Consider the following 20,623-nt stretch of genomic DNA (forward strand, 5'->3'; position numbering starts at 1 on the left):
GGCTACAGAGAGAGGGAGAGTTAGTTCCAGGACAGCCATAGCTACACAGAAAAACCCTGTCTCAGAAAACCAAAACAAGAACAAAACCAAAGAACAACAAAAACCTACTTCCCCCTTGAATTGCTTTGACTTTCTTTCTTTCTTTCTTTCTTTTTGTTTTTTGCTTTTTGAGACAGGGTTTCTCTGTGTAGCCTTGGCTGTCCTGGACTAACTTTGTAGATCAGACTGGCCTCCAACTCACCGTGATTCACCTGCCTCTGCCTCTCGAGTGCTGGGATTGAAGGTGTGCACCACCACACCTGGCTGCTTTGACTTTCTTATTGCAATTAAATTTGACCATAAGTGTGAGATTGATTTTGGGACCCTTACCTCCATTCCTTTGATTTGCTGTGACCATCCTTATAGCAGCCTCAAACTGCTAAGTCAATGTGCCCTCTTGGTAACCAGGAGTACAAGCCCTCCAACTTCGTTAGTGTGAGCTTGAGAAAGGGAAAGGGAGAGAGGAGAGAAGGAGGGAGGGAGGGGAGAGGAGGAGAGAAGAAAGAGAGAGGGGGATGGGAGGAAGGGAGGGGAGAAAGAGAGAGAGAAGTATAGAGATAGGGAGAGGAGAGGGGAGAGAGAGAGGATAGCGAGGAGGGGGCAGTCTGGATGGAACTCTGGGCCTTGTCACACGAAGCAAGCTCTCTACCACAGAGCTATACCTCTAGTCCCAACCTGATTCTTTAACAAGATTGTGTTGTCAGTTCTAGATCCATTGAGTTTCCCCATCAGTTTAAGATTCAACATGTTCATTTTCACAAAGAATCCAATATAGATGGAACTGAATAAATAAATTTATGTAGGTTTACCATCATTTTTGTTGTTTTTTGTTTTGTTTTATTTTGAGACAGGGTTTCTCTGTGTGGCCTTGGCTGTCCTGGACTCGCTTTCTAACCGGAGCGGTGGTGGCACACACCTTTAATCCCAGCACTCGGGAGGCAGAGGCAGGTGGATCTCTGTGAGTTCGAGGCCAGCCTGGTCTACAAAAAGAGTCCAGGACAGCTAGTGATACACAGAGAAACTCTGTCTCTAAAAACCATCACCAACAAAACAAAACAAAACAAAAACAAACAAACAAAAAAACCCCAGAGCTCCACAACTCAGCAGTACCAACTTGGGGAGTAATCTTTGAGGGGACACTTAAAAAGTAAACTATAGGATTGACAGAAAATAACATGAAATATAAGTAATGGCTACAGGAACAAAAAGAGAACAGGAAGGGTTAGCACCCACATCTTGAACTGGGGCAAGGGGGACTTTAGAAGTAAGATCTAAAACCTCATGCCTGAAAAAGATGCAAAAGTGAATGCATCAATTTGAAACAGCTACAAAGTATTAAAGTATTTTAGGCCAAGCTAATGCAACTGAGGAAGACGACAGCTAGGTAGCAACCTGCACAGACATACGCATGCGTGCACACGGAAGGAAAGGAAGGAAGAAAAGAGGGAAGGAGAGTCTGACAGCCAAGCTATTAAAGTCAGGGAATAGACTGACAGCATTCCCCTCAGTAGGAAAGAACACAGGCATGTTTCCAGTGGCGGGTAAGGATCTGAGCTCATACAATCCCCCCACCCCCACCCTCACCCCCCACCCCACCCACCCCCGCCGGCTCATTATGTTTGACCCAACCCCTCTACTACAATGCTTCAGATACATCAATAAATTTGTAAGCAGAGGACATTTTAGAATAATTACAAACTAACAGAAAAGTTTGAAGTACCTCAGAGAGCTCTTTCTCCCTGAACCAGTGGAAAATAAATTGCTGGCCTCTAGAAATATATCCAACCACATGCCTCATCACTGTGGGGTAATGTCACGTCTTACTTCCTCAGTGCTGGCAAGTTCTAGTTCGTCTCAGTAGAAACACTGAGTTCAAGACAGTCACATGGAACCTGTCTGATCCCTGCCCCTCCTTTCCATGATTGCATTCATACCGAGGACCCAGTTCACAATCAAACCTTGCTTTTTAATGGCATGTTCCCCCCCCCCCTTCCACTCCCATGTACTGGGTATGGAAACCAAGGGCTGTACTCATGTTAGGCAAATGCTCTCCCACTGAGCGGCACCTCTAGCCTTTAAAGACAACTCCCTGACTTCCCAGGCTAGCCTGGACCGTTCATCCTCCGTGTAGCAATCTCACAGGTAGTTAGGATTTCACCAAGCCTGGCATTGGTCTCCTTCATTTTCTCCTGCTAAAATCTTGGCACCCTAAAAGCCACCAGCTTGCACTCGGATAGTTTAATTTGTGTCGGTTCTTCACGATGGGATTCAGGTTGTACGTCTTGAGCAGAAGGACACTGGAGCGATGCTATGCTTTTCTCCTTGCATCCTCTCAGGGATGCTGACTTTCATCAGTTCATTGAGATTTTTTTTTTTTTACCCTTTTAGTTTATAAACAATTTGTGGGAGGTATTTTAAAATTATGTAAACACCCTGTTTCTCATCAGAGTCTTTTTGAAACAGCTTTATTGATTCACATATTTAAAGTGCACAATTTGATGAGTTTTGACATATGTCTACAGCTGTGAAGCCATCACTACAATCAAGATTGCAAACCTGTCGTCTCCCAATATTCCCCCCTCTGGTTAGCCTTCCCTCATTTTTTCCCCACACTCTTCCTATCTTCAGGAAACCACTGAGGACTTCTCTATCACTACAGAATAATCTATAGTTTCTGAAACTGTATACATGGAATCATTCAGTCTTTGTTGTCCTCCCTGCTTCTGTGACATGGCCCCTTTCTAAATTCCTCCATGTTGTGCCTGGCAACTGCCCACCTCTTTACTGATGCATACCATCTTTTTATGTAGAATTCACATTTTCTATACCTTCATTGGGTTTGGTTGGTTGGTTGATTCATTATTAATATCATCATCATCATCATCATTATTATTTACTTTATAAAAGGCAACATTTTATTTCTCGTAGTTCTGGAGCTTGGAAGGTTCAAGATCAAGATGGCTGAATGTCTGGTGAGGGTTGCTCCCCACTTTTCCAGGTGCCATCTTGTTGCTATATCCTGGAATCAGGAAACCATTGGAACATTCTTAGTCTTCATTCATTAAGTACAAAATAGAATAATTCCGAGCTGGGTGGTGGTGGCACATGCCTTCATCCCAGCACTCAGGAGGCAGAGGCAGGTGGATCGCTGTGAGTTTGAGGCCAGCCTGGTCTACAAAGCAAGCTACACAGAGAAACCCTGTCTCGAAAAACCAAAACAAACAAACAAAACAATAACAACAACAATAAAAACAGAACAATTCCAGCTCATTGTAGAGACGTTAAGGTGGCAGGAGCTATGGCTCTGGTTTTTCTCAAATTAGGGAGAAAATTTGCATTGTGTCTTCAACAATTTCATCTATTCCTTTGTCCTTCATTCTCCCCAAATCACGCATGTGAAGCTTTTTCATAGTGCACCGGGGACCTGTTCCATTATATATTTAAAGAACTCTTGTTACACTTATGTGTTTATCTACTTAGGTACTGTAAGTGTGACTTTGTGTTCCCTCGATGTGCCATAGTACACATATGGAAGTCTGAAGACAACTTTCAGCTGATCTCTCTTGCCTTCTACCATCCGGGCATCAGACTTAACCTGCTGGCCAGCCCATTAAATTATTTTTATTTATCTACTTACTTGTGTTGGGAGGGGGAATACACACTGTCTTAGCATTTGTGTGGAGGTCAAAAGACATTCATTCCCTTCACCACATGGGGCTTAGTGACAAGCACATTTATCTACTAAACCATCTTGCTGTTCTCCATTCCAATTTTCCATGGATCAATGAATTCTTCCCTGATTATTTCACACTTTCTTTGAGCCCACATCTTTTTTTGTTCTGCTCTTAAGTGGCTTTTATCTCCCAGTCTCTAGTAGTTTCTTTTCTTTCTTTCTTTTTTTTTTTTTTTTTTTTCTGAGACAGGGTCTCTCTGTGTAGCCTTGGCTGTCCTGGACTCACTTGTAGACTAGGCTGGCTTCAAACTCACAACAATCCACCTACCTCTGCCTCCAGAGTGCTGGGATTGAAGGTGTCCGCCACCACACCCAGCTGGAGGATTTTCATGACAGGCATGTGCTACTTGGTTCTTAGTACCACCCTTACTCAGTCTGTAAGGCTCTGTCTAGCTCTCTCTTATCTGATACTCTAGCCCAGCTGTTCTCAACCTGGTAGTGATGCCTTGAGGGCCTGGATCCACCCTTTCACAGGGGTCCCCTAGGACTACTGGAAAACACAGATGTTTACATTATCATTTGTAACAGTAGCAAAATTATGGTTATGAAGTAGCAACAATAATTTTACGATTGGGGTCATCACAGCATGAGGAACTGTACTAAAGGGTGGAAGCATTAGGAAGGCTGAGAACCACTGCTCTAACCTGTGAGCACCAGTCATATTGGCTTCCACAGACTCTGGACTAGAGGCCCATTGGATTGGGTCTCCTTCTTCTGGCACCACTGGGCAGAGCGTGGCTGGTCCTCCAGGGCTACTCTAAGGTAGTATTAGAGTTTGTGTCATTTGTTTTTCGTCTCTCACAGATCACTGTCCCCATTGCTTGATGTCCACTGTTTAAAAAACCATTATCTCACAATTTTGTCTTCTTTTTTCTTTACTTGCTTTGGGAGGGAGGAAAAATATATTTTTTTAAAAGATTTATTTATTTATTTTAATTATATGAGTACTCTATCTGCATGTACACCTGTATGCCAGAAGAGGGCATCAGATCACATTGTAGATGGTTGTGAGTCACCATGTGGTTGCTGGGAATTGAACTCAGAACCTCTGGAAGAGCAAACAGTGCTCTTAATTGCTGAGTCATCTCTCCAGCCCAGGAGGGGAAATATTTTAGTTCATCCATCTTGGTGGGAATCCTCAAACTTTGAATGAGTGAACAGATTTTATGAATATAGATATTTATGTATAGACATATAATTTTCCATTATGTTGCTATACTCCCTTACTAGAATAATGCATTTTAATGTTCAAAGTATCCTCAACTTGGTCAGGAGGCATAAGCATCATTAATGTAAAATACTTGACACAGCATGTTTCTGCTAAAGCCTGTAGACTGGGAGCAGAGGCGGGAAGCCTGGATGCCAGGACAAGGGGCATTATCAGAGAAAGAAAGGGGAAATACCTGTGTATTTTAGCTGTAGCTGTCTGAAGGCTCTCGTCAAAAGAGAAGGCCCCCATTCGATCCTCACCAAAGCCACGAAGATGCCTGCTGGGTCTGGTGGCAAGCCAGAGTATTATTGAAGGAATGCTGTTGGCATTTGTAACATAAAGCAAAGCAGCAGTTGAAAAGACCATGGAGGAGTCTAGAGGAATCCTGTTCCTGCCAGTAGTCCTAATGGTGACAGACAGCTGCCTGAAGAAGGGTGATTCTCTGTGACACACATTAAAGACATGTTAGCGAAGGGGAGGTGACATCTGCTCTTCTTTATTCGACAAATACCTTCAGTTCAGTTTTTGGGCCTCCCAAGCACTCAGCTAGCTACTGGCAAATACAGCAAACACAGTGGGCAGTGCTGCCCTCGCTGAGACCTGATATGCCATCAGTGGCTGGATAAAACAAGTTGTCTCATGAGAATATGGGAGACTGCAGCCCCGAGTGTCCCAGCAGCTCTTTACACAGGGCTAGACTTCACTAGCAGGGAGCCAGGACGATGGCAATGTGCTGTTCGTACTTGAGTCATATCTGTGTTCTGGTGGGAATCAGAGAATCTCAAGGAAGGCTTGCAAAGGGGGCAGCATTTGAACTTGGCTTTGAAGGAGAATTTTTCAGGTAGATGCAATGTAGAGGAAAGGCCTTCTACTCACATGGAATGGCATGGTCAAGTCACAGAGCCACTGAAAGACACAGTGAACTGGCTGTAGTTCAGTGTCCCTGGATAAAAAATAGGGGTTCTGAGAAAAGGGACAGAGTAGGTAGGCTCTTGAAGGCCTTTTATGTTATCTGAGGGGGTTTAGATGCCATTCTACAGAACGCAGCTACTCAAACATTTTTAGCCTTCAAGCCATTCAAGAGCATTTAGCAGCAGTGGGAGCTCATCAGATTTACTTGCTAGAAGAAGCACTTTGGTAGCAGCATGGATATTTAGATGAGGTATGAAAAGCCTAATATGTACTAGGCACTCTGCCCCATGTGGAGGTGGGAGGAGCTGGGCAGACCTGGGCCTTGCTGTCCCAGACCTTCAAAAGACTCAGGAGGCTCAAATAAACAGATGGTAGCAAAGTTCCATTACAAATGTGATAAATAGCTTTAGAGTATGTGATTGAAAGCATGGAAGCCAGTGAAGGAAAGTGAAGAGACAAAGAGAAGGTGAGTCCAGAGGCAGGCAGATCGCTGTGAGTTCAAGGTCAGCCTGATCTACAAAGTGAGTTCAGGACAGCCAAGGCTACACAGAGAGGCCCTGTCACAAAAAACCAAAAATAAATAGATAAATAAACAAACAAATAAATAAATGCCTACTGTATTCCCAAGTAGGTGAAAGGACATGATCATGATCTCTCTCTCTCTCTCTCTCTCTCTCTCTCTCTCTCTCTCTCTCTCTCTCTCTCTCTCTCCAGCAGTCCTGGACTCAGTTTGTAGACCAGGCTGGCCTCAAACTCACAGTGATCCGCCAGCCTCTGCCTCCTGAGTCCTGGGATTACTGGTGTGCACCATTACACTCGGCCTACAGTGGGCATTTATTTTGGTAACATTCTGTTGTTTCTCATACAGTTAAACAAATATGAATGTATTTTGGCACACAGCAATTAGATTCTAGAGGTATGGTAATCAGCTTTCTTCTTACTGTAACAAATACCTAAGACATTCTACTTAGAATGAGAAAAGAGTTTTTGTTGCTGTTTGTTTCATTTTTCCAGCTCATCATTTTGGAGGCTTCGGCCCATGATCAGTTGATCCCATTGCTTATGAGCTTGAGATTCAGAGTACATTACTGTAAAAGTGCAAGGCAGAGAATAAACGCCTCATAGCTGAGAAGGCCAAGAGAAAAGGAACAGGGGTTCCTACTCTTCATCAAGGACACACCCTCAAAGACTTGAGGCGCTCTCACTAGGCCCTACTACCTAAAGACACCACCACCTCCCAGTAGTGCCATGCTCGGGAAAAGCCTTTACCACACGGGCTTTAGGTACATTTATAACCCAAAATATAGCACTAGGCATTTTTCCAAGAGAAATGAAAACATGCATATTGCTGTGTTAAGTTTTCTAGGGGAGATGCAGAGAAATGTTTACTCACCCCAGATGGAGCATCTAGCACAGACCAAAGTTGTAGTGCAGCCTAAGGGACCAAGGAGTTTACTGGGTTACTTAGAGGAATATGGGTGAGGAACTACAGGAGTAGGGGTAACTCAAAGGTGGCTGCATCCCTGGAAAGCTCGCCCAGCTTGGACAGCCACTCAGGAAAGCTGCATCTGGAAGCTCACTGAATGACCACATGCCATTTGTTTGGTTAGAGAGGCTCTTCTCTGTAGCAACTGTGTGTTGCTGATAGAACCTTGGAGAGGAACTGTGTGAGCCTTAGGTGCCTTAGATTTTCCCAAGCTTACAAGTGAAGCTTCCTTACCCCCTCCAGGAGAGAATGTTTCAGTTCAGAGAAAATTGTTCCACAAGTGTCCACATCATCATCATCATCATCAATAGCACCCTAACTAAAAACAATAACTGATCAATGGGAGGATGAGGACACAAACTATGGTATATCTATTCAATGGACTATTAGCAACAAAAAGAAACAAATTTGGTACATTTAACAATATAATTGAATCTTAGATTGTTCAGCTAGAGAAGCCAGATAGAAAAAGAATACACACACACACACACACACACACACACACACACACACACTGTGACTCTATTTATATGAGATTCTACAACAGGTGTACTGATGTATGGTGATATAAAATCATAAAAGTAGTTTTTGGTGCCTAGTATATGGGAGAGGGCTATAGCAAGAGACTGAGAAGAGGCACAAGGAAAATTTCCTGAGGGATAGAACTCTTTTATATTGATTGCGCTGTGGTTACATGGATATATTTGTCATTATGCATGAGGTTTTTCCCTTTAAATGGGTGAATCATGCTTTGTGTAAAATATAGCACCATAAGAAAAAAGACAAAAAAAAAAAAAAAAAAGGGGGGGGGTGTTGGGGAAGGGACCATGGAGTTTACAGGGTGTGTTGGGGAGTATCAGTGAGGAAAAAAAGAGGAAGAAAAAGCTAAGAAGATATTTACATTGGGAGATGGGAGGAAAGTTAAACTAATTCTTAGGTCTCTAGTTGGGACAGCTTAGGGACTGGTCCTGCTAGCACTTCCCCTGTTGCCCACTTGGAGTATCAGACATCCTCGGGGTGCACCCCTTGGCTCTTTTATGCTATCATAGAAATGTTTGTTAATGACGTGTATATTTGGGTCCACATCTTCAGCTTCAGTCAGCTGCACACAGAAAATATTTAGGACAACATTGTATTTGTTCTGGATGCCCACAGACTTTGGTCACTATTTCTGTAGTAATACAGTTTAATAACTCTTTGTGGGAATTTACATTGTACTGGATATTGTAGGTACCTCAGAGGTGATTTAAAGTTTACAAGACAGCCAGAAGGGCTAGCACATACCTTTTGCCTCAGCACTCTGGAGGCAGGGGCAGAGGCAGGAGGATCTCGGTGAGTTGGAGGCCAACTTTGTCTAGTGAGATGCTGTCTAAAAACAAAAGCAAACTCCAAACTATATGAGTGAGTTTATTTTCTGTTTGCTCAGAACTTGACTTAGAATTGTTCTCTATTCTAGAGCAATGGTGCAATGTAATTACAGTTTTTTGAGGTGTAGTTGGCTACACCCAGCTATACCAGTCTCTCTGTGGAACATAGCTCCTACAAGGAGTCTTTTAAGCATTTACGTACTGAATGACAATTGATTTTTCTTTCAGTTACTTTACGTCTCCTTTCCAATATACATATATATGTATATATATATGAATGTATTTGAAACGATTATATTTGGGAGATTGGTTTATATAGTAGATTAGATTATCTATGATCATCATTTTGGGGTGGCAATGGATTGTATTTGTATTCATCATAAAAAAAAAAGGTATAATGTAGTTGAAATTTGCAATATAGTGGTGTGGAGGGGGCTTCAGTGCCAAACCAAGTATGGGTATATATATATATATAATTACAATCACTTATTGCTTGCAGGATTTGGGGGAAATTAATCACTCTTGTCTGCACAGGGGATGTAATACTCCTACCTCAGTGGGCTGTACAATGACAACAATTAGTGACTAATTACTATTTGTAAAGTGCTTGGAACAGTTTGGGATAGCACACATTAAGTAGTGAAGAAATTGTAATTAAGTGAAGTGAATACACTCCTTCCAGGAAAGTGTATCCACGTACATGTGCCCAAGTTCTTTCTACTTATTACTGTCGAGACTTTCTAAGTTTAAAAATATTGGTTGAGGATGTAGCTCATTAGTATAGTGCTTCTTAACATACATTTTTGCTATGCTCAGCATTGCAAAAAGCAATTTATTTATGTGTAAGAATATTTTTCCAGTGTATATGTATGTGCCCCACATATATGCCTGGTGCCTGAGGAGGCCAGAAGACATTGGATATCCTGGCACTGGAGTTACAGACAGTTGTAAACCACTATGTGGGTGTTGGGAACCGAACTCGGGTTCTCTGGAAGAGCAGCAAGTATTCTTAACTACTGAGCTGTTTCTGCAGCTCTGATTGTGGTTTTTGATACAGAGGGGAAAAAATAATCCTTGCTTTTCAAACATATAATCTGTGAATGATTAGTCTAGTCATTTAACCTTCTCAGTAAGGCAAGGAAGAGAGATGGGAGAAAATGGGTGTTGAGGCAACTGCAGGAACTGAGCAAAAACAAAGACAGATCGAGGAAAGGAGGCCCTGTCTTAGTTCGCCTTCTATTACTGGGATGAACACCATATAGGCAATCAACTTTGGGAGGAGAGGGCTTATTTCCACTCACAGTTTATAGTCCATCATACAGGGAAGTCAGAGTAGGAGCCCAAAGCAAGAACCTGGAGGCTGGAACTCAAGCACAGGCAGAGGACTGCTGCTTACTGGCTTGTGTTGTAGCCTGCTTGCTCAGACAACCTGGGATAGCCTGCCCAGGGGTGGGGCTACCCCCACACAGCTGGGCCCTTCCACGTCAATTACAAATCAAGCAGATGCCTATAGACTTGCCTGTAGGCAGTTTGATGGGGGGCATTTTCTCTATTAGGGTTCCTCTTTCCAGATGACTCCAGCTTGTATCAATTTAACAAAGAACCTAACCAGGATAGGTTCTACTTACATTAGAGTAAGTCCGCCTTTCAAAAAAATTAAGATGTAAAAATGACTGGCATTTATTTGGTACTTTTCATTTTACATATTGTAAAAAAATTTTTTTTCAAAAAATGTTTATAGGCTCATAAAATTAAAACCACTAAAAGAAGAAAACTGCCTAACAGTAGTTAACATTCTGGTTCAGATTTTAGTTCCTTTCTGGGCATTCATTCATATATTCATTAGGGTACTTACTACAATACATATTTCTCCCGGAGTAGAACCGAACAGTCACAGAGCTGGTTTCTTGGGAGATACTGGAGCAGGCTTAAAGCAGATGAAGGACTCAGGATAGAAAACAGCAAAAGGAAGTAATCGACAGAGTGAGTTTCCTGAGAAAGTACCAGGGAATAGATTTTAAGTAGAGGAGAAATTTGCAGATTACGAGAAACAGTGTATGCACTGAACATACAAGAATGTATGTACGTACCTATGTGCGTTATAATAATTGGGTCTTAATGCATTATATTGCCGATCTACATGCAGGTATGTATCTTATTGTATTTACATTTAGGTATGTGTCTACATTGTAATTTTAAAGATTATTGTAATAGTTTTATCCTCATGGGTTATCTTGCTGTACCTTACTGTATTTACTTGTAGATTTATATATTTTATCTACAGGCATTTATCTTACAGTGTCCACAAATATAAGCATCCGTGGATGTTCACATGTTTTTCTGAGAAGTAGCCTGGACTCTGCTTTTTCATCTTTTTACTGTAACCAAGTTCCCAGGCCAGTATTTCCCACTCTGTCTTTTCACACACTGCCAAGTGTGTGAAATGCCACCTCATAATGTTGGACTTTGTAGCTAGTTAGTTTTTCAACTTCTTCCGTGCCTTGAGCTAATCTCTTGATTGTGAAGTACTTAGAAGTAATACCCAAAAATTATTATTTCTTGAGCAGAAATTCGTGCAAGTAGAATTGCTGAGTCAAGGGTGTGTAAAATTTTGAGGCACAGGATCGTATTGAAACCTCAGGTACGCATTTTTCACCTGAAAAGAGGCGTAAGCAGAGAGGTTACAAAATCTGGCTCAAGGTCAAAAATGATTAGATGTGGGTGAATTTAAAAACAGCGCGGGCTCCTCGGGCAGCGCCAAGGGTGGAATTTGCGGTTTGTTGGATTTTTTTTTTTTTTAAAAGGCGTGTTTCTGTGAGGGAGGGGCCGGGCAGAGGGGAAGGAAACTTGTGTCGCAGTAAAGAAGGAGGGGGCGGAGGGAGGATCGGAGTCAAACCCGAGACAGCATCGGCCAGAAAAGCTGCGCTCTGCGCTTGCCAGGCCCCAAAGCGGCTCGTAGGGAGTCCCGGAGTTCCCCGACAGCTCCGGCGAGGTCCCGGCCGCGTCAGGCGGTGGCCAAGCGTCTGTCTAGTCCAGCAGGCCTAGTTGCTAGGTCCTCCATCTTGGGGCCCCCCGGGCCAGCGCGCCCCCGGAAGGGGTTGCGAGTAGGGCATTCACTTCCGGTCTGGGGCCTGCGGCGGCAGCGGTGGCGGCGGCGGCGGCGGCGGCGGCGGCAGCGGGTCGGTGTAGAAAATGGCGCTGGTGCAGCGGCTCGGGCCTGTCCCCGCGGCGCTGCGGAGGGCTTGAGGCTCGCGAGCCTCGTTCCCCGCGCCCCACGCGCTCGTGCACTTTACACACATGAGGTGAGCGGACCGGAGGGGAGTCTCGCTCGGGGCCGGGAGCCAGCCTACGGCGCTGCCGCAGGATCCCCCCCCTCAGGCTGCGGGGCGGAGGCGCGGGGCAGTCCCGGGGGCGCGGGCCTGGGCGGGAGGCACGGGCGGCCCGAGAGACTTCGGTCCCGCGCGGGCTGCGGCTCTGGGCTCGGCCTCCCTAGGCTCGGCGGCCCGCAGCGCTGCAACCCGCAGCCCCGCCCCTCCCCCACCGCGCGGGCGCTCTGCCGCAGCAGCTCCGTTTTCACGCGCATCCCTTCCCCCCGTTTTTTTTGTTTGTTTTTGTTTTTGTTTTTTGTTTTTATTTCCTATTTCAGAGAATTGGAAGCTAAAGCTACCAAAGACGTAGAGAGAAATCTTAGCAGGTAAGATGGGCGAGCTTTTAGTCTCCCGCCCCTTTATAGTCGTTTTTTTTTTCCCCCACTCTGCTTCGCTCTTCCTAGGTTTACGGACCCCCCCTCCCACACTCCCCCACCCGGTGTCACTTGCTTTCGCACTCAGGGAACAGACATTCGGGAGAAACGGCCTCAGGGAATATTGCATGGGGGGGGGGCATTGCAGGGAGACGCGTAATTACGAGTGTGTTCGTTCTTAAAAAGAAAAGCAAAAGGCAGTTCTTGTAAACTTAGTTAAAGCATTCTCACCCTTTTAGAATTTAATTAGGGGACTTGTGCATTAATTACTATTGTAAATGGTTGCAGGCATTCTGTGACTCATGATTGAGGCGGCCCTTATGGCGGGCTGTCAAACTGTTTTGGCTTCCCCGTTATTACTTTGTAGCTAAATTGTTGCCTTTATAAAAAGATACTATGTGTTCGCATTTTTTCTCCCCTCTGTCTCTGCACATTGTAGTCAGGCGGATTCTGTTGCATTGGAAACAGTTTTGTCCTTGAACTTCATCAAGCATAAACTGCGTTTTGTTTTCCTTTGAAACTACATTTTAGTCTGTGTTCAATGTGTGCTCTTTTATCGGCTGGGAAAGTAATTAAAAATTGTTCCCAGTAAGCGATGATGTTGGGCCTGAGTGCTTTTGCACTGGTGACTTAAGCATCAACTGCTACCTCAAAAGAGAAGGGTTGTTGTTTTGTCCTCTACCCCCAAGTGGTGCTTCTATAATTGCCTCAACATCGGGGAATTGCACTATACTTAACCCTTTTCCAGATCCACTTTTAAAACAGGGTTTTCCTTTCCTGTTTGTTTGTTTGTTTGCATCCAATTTGGACACTCAGAAACTTCAAGATTAATACACTCCAAACAGCTTCATTTGTTTCAGGTCTTAATATGGCTTACATTTTGCTTATTGCAAGTTTTCAGCCCATGTTGAGGTTGTTCTTGTAGTTGCACAGGTATTTTTCACTTCTAGAATTGTTCCAAATTTCTAGCTCTTTGAATCTATAAATGTTAATCTTTGGGGTGACTCTTAAAGAATCTGCTCTCTTGGCAAAGGAACAGTATTGGCTTATCCAGTAAGAGGTTTTCTGGGTCTCTAACTAACTATGGAATCATTTAAAGGGACATTAAAACTGATACCAGTGGCGAAGTAACTGTCAGCTGGATGTTTACACAAGTTATGCTGTCAAAAACTGGGAGGCAAACAAAATAGATTGAATTATTAAGGTGTAATTTTAGGAACAGTGTAGGTTTTGTATTTATTTCTCCCCCCATTTTAGTTTTGTCAGGTAGCTACATAGGTCTTGTTTCTGTGAAGGTACCTAGAGCTAAGTAAACACTGGAACACAAGCATGGTTTTTCACTTCGTTATGATTGGGCAGAAGATGAAATCTCTTCCCTTGGCCTTGTATCAGAGTTTGAATTCCAGCTCTGCCACTTAAAATGACCTTGACTCTTGGCAGGTCACCTAGGTTCTCTGTGTCTAATCTATGAAACGCGAGGCTTGGGCCATCCAGTTACTAAAGTCTGTTAGGCCCCTTGGGTTACATAAAAGGGAATCAAATGCTGTCAGTGTCCACGGAGGACATGTACAGTCTGGTAGGGAAACTATAATATGTTCAAAAATAATGGCAGTGCAAGGAAGCCGAGGTAAGGTCAAAAAGGAGATGACTTTCCGTTTGTGTGCTTGAGGTTCTTCAGATGATCCTAAGGTTCGAAAAGGAAAATTACCGACATTTGAAGGCAGATGTCCAGTGACGTGGGACCAGTTTTTCTCACTAAGGTTAAGGTGCTTTGAGTAGGGAGGGGGGTGATTAGATTAGATTAGATGGGCACGTGCTTCATTTCTCCCAAGTAAGAGAGTATTGCTCTTTACCGATCAGTATCCTGCTCAGGAAGTCATGGTTGGTAGTATTCACCCTAGTAATTTCTTTCTTTCTTTTTTTTGTTTTGTTTTGTTTTTTTTTTTGAGACAGGGTTTCTCTGTGTAGCCTTGGCTGTCCTGGACTCACTTTGTAGACCAGGCTGGCCTTAAACTCACAGCGATCCACCTGCCTCTGCCTCCCAAGTTCTGGGATAAAAGGCGTGCGCCACCACACTCAGTCCACCCTAGTAATTTCTATTAATTTCACCCTAGTATTTTCTAGGCACCAGTGAGGAGAAGAATGCTGGCAAACTTAACAACTGTTTACCTTTGCATGCCTCCTTGCTAGGTGATCTTAGTTCTGCTTTACATGTATGAGGGTTGAGACATAAAAGGTTAAGAAACTGCAGGTCTTACCGCTAGTGATTGCAGGAGCCATCATGCTTTGGTTAAATTCTTAACTGAAGGTGAGGTGCTTCACTTTAAAAAGCTGGGAATTTTCTCTTAGAAAGTAGAACCTATAACTGCATGTAGTATGTTTATCTTGGAGTTTCTCACCATGGACACTGCTCATATTTTGGACAAGCTAATTAATTATTTGAGAACTGTCCTTTGTAGTATAGGATGTCCAGCATTACCAGGAGTGCTTCCTAATCAGTGTTTGTAATGATCAGGATCAAAATGTTTTCAGATCCTGAAGGTCCGTGGGGATGGAAGGTGGGGGGACATCACTGTTGGAGATCTTGGTTCGGGTTTTGAACATGAAACATCCTAAATATTAAATGATGGATTCACATAAGCATCTTTTTTTGTATCATGGAAGCCCAGCAAACCCCAGTATCTGTGTCTCTAGCCTGGAAGTGTGCACCAGCGTTGGGTTGCTGTTCTTCTTTCCCGTGACAAGTGGCAAATCCTTACCAAGACAGTGAGTGCCCAGGGTCCAGTTAAGCAAAACCGTACAAGGGATAAGTTAGCTCACAGCCCTAGGTAGGGTAGCCTTTAAAACTCATAGTTGGCCTTTAGAACTGTCTCACTGTGTCAGTATCATGTACCCTCAAACAAGGGGGCTGTAACGTCCAGATGAGGGTGCCCACCACTGGAACAGAACTAGGGAACCAGACCCATTTGGTCTAGAAGAACAGTAGAAGTAAAGACTCAAAGTCCACTAAGCACCCAGGGGTTTTGTCTAGCAGAAACAGCAAGCAGTTAACCAGTCTGTCTCAAGGGATAGGACGTGGAGGTCTTTGAATGTCAGGTTGAGAAGCTTTATATGATCTTTATATGTGACCTTTAGCTGGTCTAAGGAGCCACTGCCTACCTTCTGGCAAGTGATAGGAAACTGACTCTTCAATGCTGTGGCCCAGGTGTCATTATGGGCAGTAGTTCTCTAGGTGAAAATTGATGAAAATTTGCATGAAAGTGGTAGTAGAGAGAGGTTAGGCCATGAGATACTAAGGATGTGGAACCTGGTATTTCAAGCGGGTTAGTTGTGAGAGGAGTTTAAATAGCAGGTTCTCCATTTAGGATGAATGAGAGATTGACCCAGCCTCAGAGTGAAACAGAAGTTTATGTGAGGAGAAACAATGGTAAGTTAAAATTACCAGTGATAGGGGAAACAGAAACCTCTCACTAACTAGTACAACTCAGTTGATGCAAAATAATTAAAAACATTTTTTTAAAGCATGTATGGGTGTTTTGCCTGCATGGATATCTGTGTACACATTGGTCCCTGGTACCTGTGGAAGCCAGAAGAGGGCATCAGATCCCCTGGAAGTGCTGTTACAGATGGTGTGAACTGCCATGTGGGAGCTGGGAATCTAACTGGCGTCCTCTGAAAAAGCAGCCAGTGCTTTAATTGCTAAGCCATCCCTCCAGTCCCCAACTTTTGTATTTTTTGAAAGTATTTTTGAGGCTAAAGTTACAGAGTTATTGCATATTCAGAGCTGGACCTCACGGTAGATATCAGCTGGTATCTATTATTTTTAAATTGAGAAAATTCTGATTGAGAGACAGCCTTCAAATGACAGAACTGGGATTCCAACAGGCTATCTCACTCCAATTCTAGTGTTTCTCTGCCCAGCAGATAAAATATAATGTATGTTTATGCTTTTTTTCTGAAGACAACAATTATTTCAATATATTTCATGTACATTCTAGTGATTTCGATAATTTAGGTGTATTGTGTAAGTAGAAGTTAGCATAATTTATGATAGTGATTCCAGCTCTCAAACCAACCATTAAATGCCATTGTACAACAAATATTTAAGGTGATGGAAACCATACAGCATCCAATGTGGAGCAGTTTTGTTTGAACCATGAATGTCTGGAACAGAGGCTATGTCACAGGAGACCCAAGACAACAGGGTGTACATATCTAGATAAGGTTACCTGTTCTGACCATTGGTCTTCCGTTGTTTAGGGGAAAAATTATCCTAATTTTGTTAGGCTTTACTATTGCTTCCTCTGATGTGGCTTGCAGGCTAGACTTCTTTCTAGCTTAATTTGGAGATTATGGTAAATTAGCTGCCAGAATAAATGAATATAGACTGTGAGCTTAACTTAAAACTGATAGTATGCTAGAAAATTTACATAGCATCATAAAAGTAATTTATAATGTCTTAAATTTTGGCATATAAAATATATCTGAAAGTATAACTTGAAAGACAGAGTCTCTTATAGTTTCAGTTTATGACAACTCAGAATTATTGCCCATGATTGGATATACTAAAATGGCATGTGTTACATGTACTTCATTCAGTCTAGACTAATCTTATTCCAAATCAAGAAAAAGTCCACCTTGTATTTTTCATTAAAAACAATAAATCATTTGAGCGATAGAGAGATGGCTAGGCAGTTTAGAGTGCTTGTTGCTCTTATGGAGGACCCAAGTTCCATTCAAGTTCAGTTCTTGTCATTTCAGCGCTGGAAGGTCTGATGTCCTCTTCTAGACTCCATAGGTACTTGCACCCACACGTGCACATACAAACATAATTAAAAATCAAGTTAATCTTGCCGGGTGGTGGTGGCGCATGCCTATAATCCCAGCACTCAGGAGGCAGAAGCAGGTGGATCTCTGTGAGTTCAAGGCCAGCCTGGTCTACAATGCTGTCCAGGACAGCCAAGGCTACACAGAGAAACCTTGTAAGTTAATCTTAACAAAAAGCCATTTTCAGCCTTAAACAAAGTACCATAACGAGTATTAGCGCTGCTTCTAATGATTATTTTGCCATGTTTGTTTTGTCATTTACACTCTACCCCCAAACAGAGCGATTTATCTCATACAGTAAAGAGGGTCTTGTACATAAAGTCAAATGAACAAACATGGAACATTCATTTATTTTCAGTTGTCTTGGTGAGTTTTCTTTCCAACATTCCTTGATCATCCAGGCTTGCAATAACTATCTTGGCTAGGAAGCTTCCTTGCTGCTCCTTTTATGACAGTGCAATTTTTTAATTAGTTGTTTTGCAGAATTCAGTTTGGGTTCGTCAAATCACTTGTAAATGACCAGATTGAGGTTAAATCTTTGTGGCTGAAGTGTCCAGTCAGTGGCTAATGTTCTGAGCATGTCCCTGCGGTGCTCTACTTGATCACTTCTAGGTGAATTCTCTGAAAGATTGTTCGCCACTCGCACCTAAGGCTGGCCTCGTTAGTGTCTCTTTCATTGTAGGAAATGCTGCTTACAAAAACTGCAAGTCTACTTTAAATTGACTAGTGGTTGTGATTACTAACTACCTCTTAAAGAGTTATTTTGAAGATAGCTTTCTATCTTTGAAGTTTTCAATTTTGACTAGTAATGGTTGGATAAACTTGGTAAACAATGAAACACTGCTTAGGTTTGTAATGTGTATTCTGATTTTGTTTGCTTGTTTTTTGAGACATTCTTCCCAGGAAGCTCAGCTTGATCTGAAATTTGGGATTCCCCAGCTCAGAGACTATGGGTCTTCACCACTGTGCCGGGTGTTTAAGTTAGTTTGGCATTGTGGCAGCAGACAAGGCACTCAGCTGAGTGTGCAAGGAGCCGAAGGTGAAGAGAAGTACTTAGAAAAATTGAACATGTGTATGAACAAAACAAAACAAAAGACTAGAACCCAACAGGAGATGGTCCTTAGTATTTATCATGCTGTCAGGAGAGTTAACTGAGAGTGACATGAGAGTGACGAGAGAGTGACGTCTAACGGAGGCAGGCTTTCTCTTAGTCGTAAAAGGAGATCCATGAACATAAATACAGTTAAAGTTTTATTTAAGATGTCTTACTTTAAACATCCTTTGCATACTCTGTGTTGAGTTGGCTAGACAGCAGAAATCCTAGCATTTTCTTTCTTGAACCAGAGAGAAACATTTGAATTTTCGGCAGTAAGGCAGTAGTGTTATGTGACAATGACTCAGCTTTCCATTTCAAATGGAATGTTCAAAACAGATTGAAACCTAGTTGAAGAATTTTATACTTTGAACCTTAAGAGATATTTTCTGCAAACAGCAATTGATTGGATTTTTGTATAACAACAAACAAGACTGAGCTAGCTCACTTGTTTTGCTGTTCTTCCTAGTGAATTGCAGTCGGATAGCATGTATTGGGCAGTTTACTGCAGTGATGCTGTGTTGTTGTTGCTGTTTTTAAATATTGATGGCATCTGTGCTGTGCTGGCTTTAGCCCCTCCTTCTTCTGTGTCTCTCTCCCCCAAGAAAGACATGTGAGCTAGCAGGAGAAAATGGTGCTGCCTGGTGCCTAAACAGACAAATTTTTTTTTTTTTTTTTTTTTTAATTTTTGGTTTTTCAAGACAGGATTTCTCTGTGTAACAGTCCTGGCTGTTCTAGACTCACTTGTAGACCAGGCTGGCCTTGAACTCAGAGATCTGCCTGCCTCTGCCTCCTGAGTGCTGGGATTAAAGGCGTGTGCCACCACGCCCAGTGTGAGAAATGCATTCTTGTCATGAGTCCTTAACCAAGGGTGAGCCATGTATGTGAGATTTAGTGGGCATGTGGTAGGTTGTTTGCTTATGTGGCCCTTTTGGGTCTCATCTCTAATGGGGTACACCTCTAATCTCAGCTCTTCTGAGGTAGAGGCAAGAGGAACCCAAATTCAAGGTTGTCTTTAGCAACATAGCAAGTTCAAGGCCATCTGGGGTACATGACTCCTTGATGTCACAAACAAACAAATAAGAAAGTATAGAAATGGAAAGGGACGTAAGTGAGCATTCTCTCCATCCCTGCGTGTGGGCATCTCAGGCCACAGCTCCAGGCCAGCTATTGGGAGCTGTGGAGCCAGAGCTTAAACTCCTGTTCAGGGCTAAGATTATTTAGTGCTATCATGTTTTGGTCCATCTCCAAATTCCTTTGAAGGTCCTCCCCTCATCCAGTAGACCTCCTGCCTGAGTGTTGAGTGTATGGACACGGACTCTCAGGTTTTTAGTGGTATCTCTATTAAGATGTATTTCCATGCTGAAGTGTGTAGCTTGTACATTTATCACCTCTGTGATTCCAGAACGTGTTTCTACTCATACTCCCTGCTCCCAGCCCCAGATATCTAGCAGCCACTCCTCACTGAGCCTGCCTTCCACGTTCTGCCCTCTCCTAGTGCATTTGCCTGCGCGTTTTATAAATATGGAATCATATGCTAGAATTCTTTAGTGTTTTCTATTTTACTTAGTGCATTTTCAAGCTTTACCCATGTGATTTCTTTTTTTTCTTTCTTCCTCCTCCTTCTCCTCCTTCTCCTCCTCCTCCTCTTCCTCTTCCTCTTCCTTCTTCTTCTTTTTTGGTATGTATTGATAGGAATTGAACCCAGGGCCTCATAAATTTCGAGCATGTGCTGCCCTGGTAAGCCACATCCTCAGCACTGTGCCACTTTGGTTTATCTCTGTATCTTTGTAGGTATTTCAGTTTTCACTTAAGGATTGAAAGAAGCTGCTGTTTACATTTGTTACTAGTATTTGTATAGGTATGTTTTGCTTCTGTTGAATATCTACCTAGGAGTGGAGTGGCTGGTTTTGTACAATAGCTGTCCCTTTGAGGAGCTGCCAGGCTATGTACAGTGCAGTCACACCTTCTCCACTTCACCACTAGCTGCTCTTTCTCACATCCGTGCTGACACTTGTCCTTTGTAATAGGTGGTAGCAGGCATCTCTGTGGACTGAGACATCTCATTGTGGTTTTGATTTTCATCTCCCTAGTGACGCGTGACGTTGAGCGTCTTTTCATGGCCTTTATTGGCTATTTATAGTGTTTTGTCTGCTTTTAAACTGTAGCTTTGATTTTTGTTTGTTTTTCTTTTTGAGACAGGGTCTCACTGCT

The 20,623-nt window shown here is 42.9% G+C and overlaps 1 protein-coding gene across 4 annotated transcripts in view; it reads left to right on the plus strand.

Moving 5' to 3' along the window:
- Window positions 1–20,623, plus strand: part of Tnrc6a (trinucleotide repeat containing adaptor 6A) — a 162,979-nt gene that overhangs the window by 76,669 nt on the left and 65,687 nt on the right. Inside the window, exons 1-2 of one of the 4 annotated variants that reach the window (XM_051145179.1) lie at window positions 11,884–12,049; window positions 12,394–12,441. The exons of the other annotated variants lie outside the window; for them this stretch is intronic. Of the exons in view, the coding sequence (XP_051001136.1) occupies window positions 12,045–12,049; window positions 12,394–12,441 (53 nt within the window). The 5' untranslated portion in view covers window positions 11,884–12,044. Of the gene's footprint in view, window positions 1–11,883; window positions 12,050–12,393; window positions 12,442–20,623 lie in introns of those variants that run through there. 4 annotated transcript variants of the gene reach the window in all.

This window comes from Acomys russatus, chromosome 5, assembly GCF_903995435.1.
Source record: "Acomys russatus chromosome 5, mAcoRus1.1, whole genome shotgun sequence".
In the NCBI taxonomy this organism is placed as follows: Eukaryota; Metazoa; Chordata; class Mammalia; order Rodentia; family Muridae; genus Acomys; species Acomys russatus.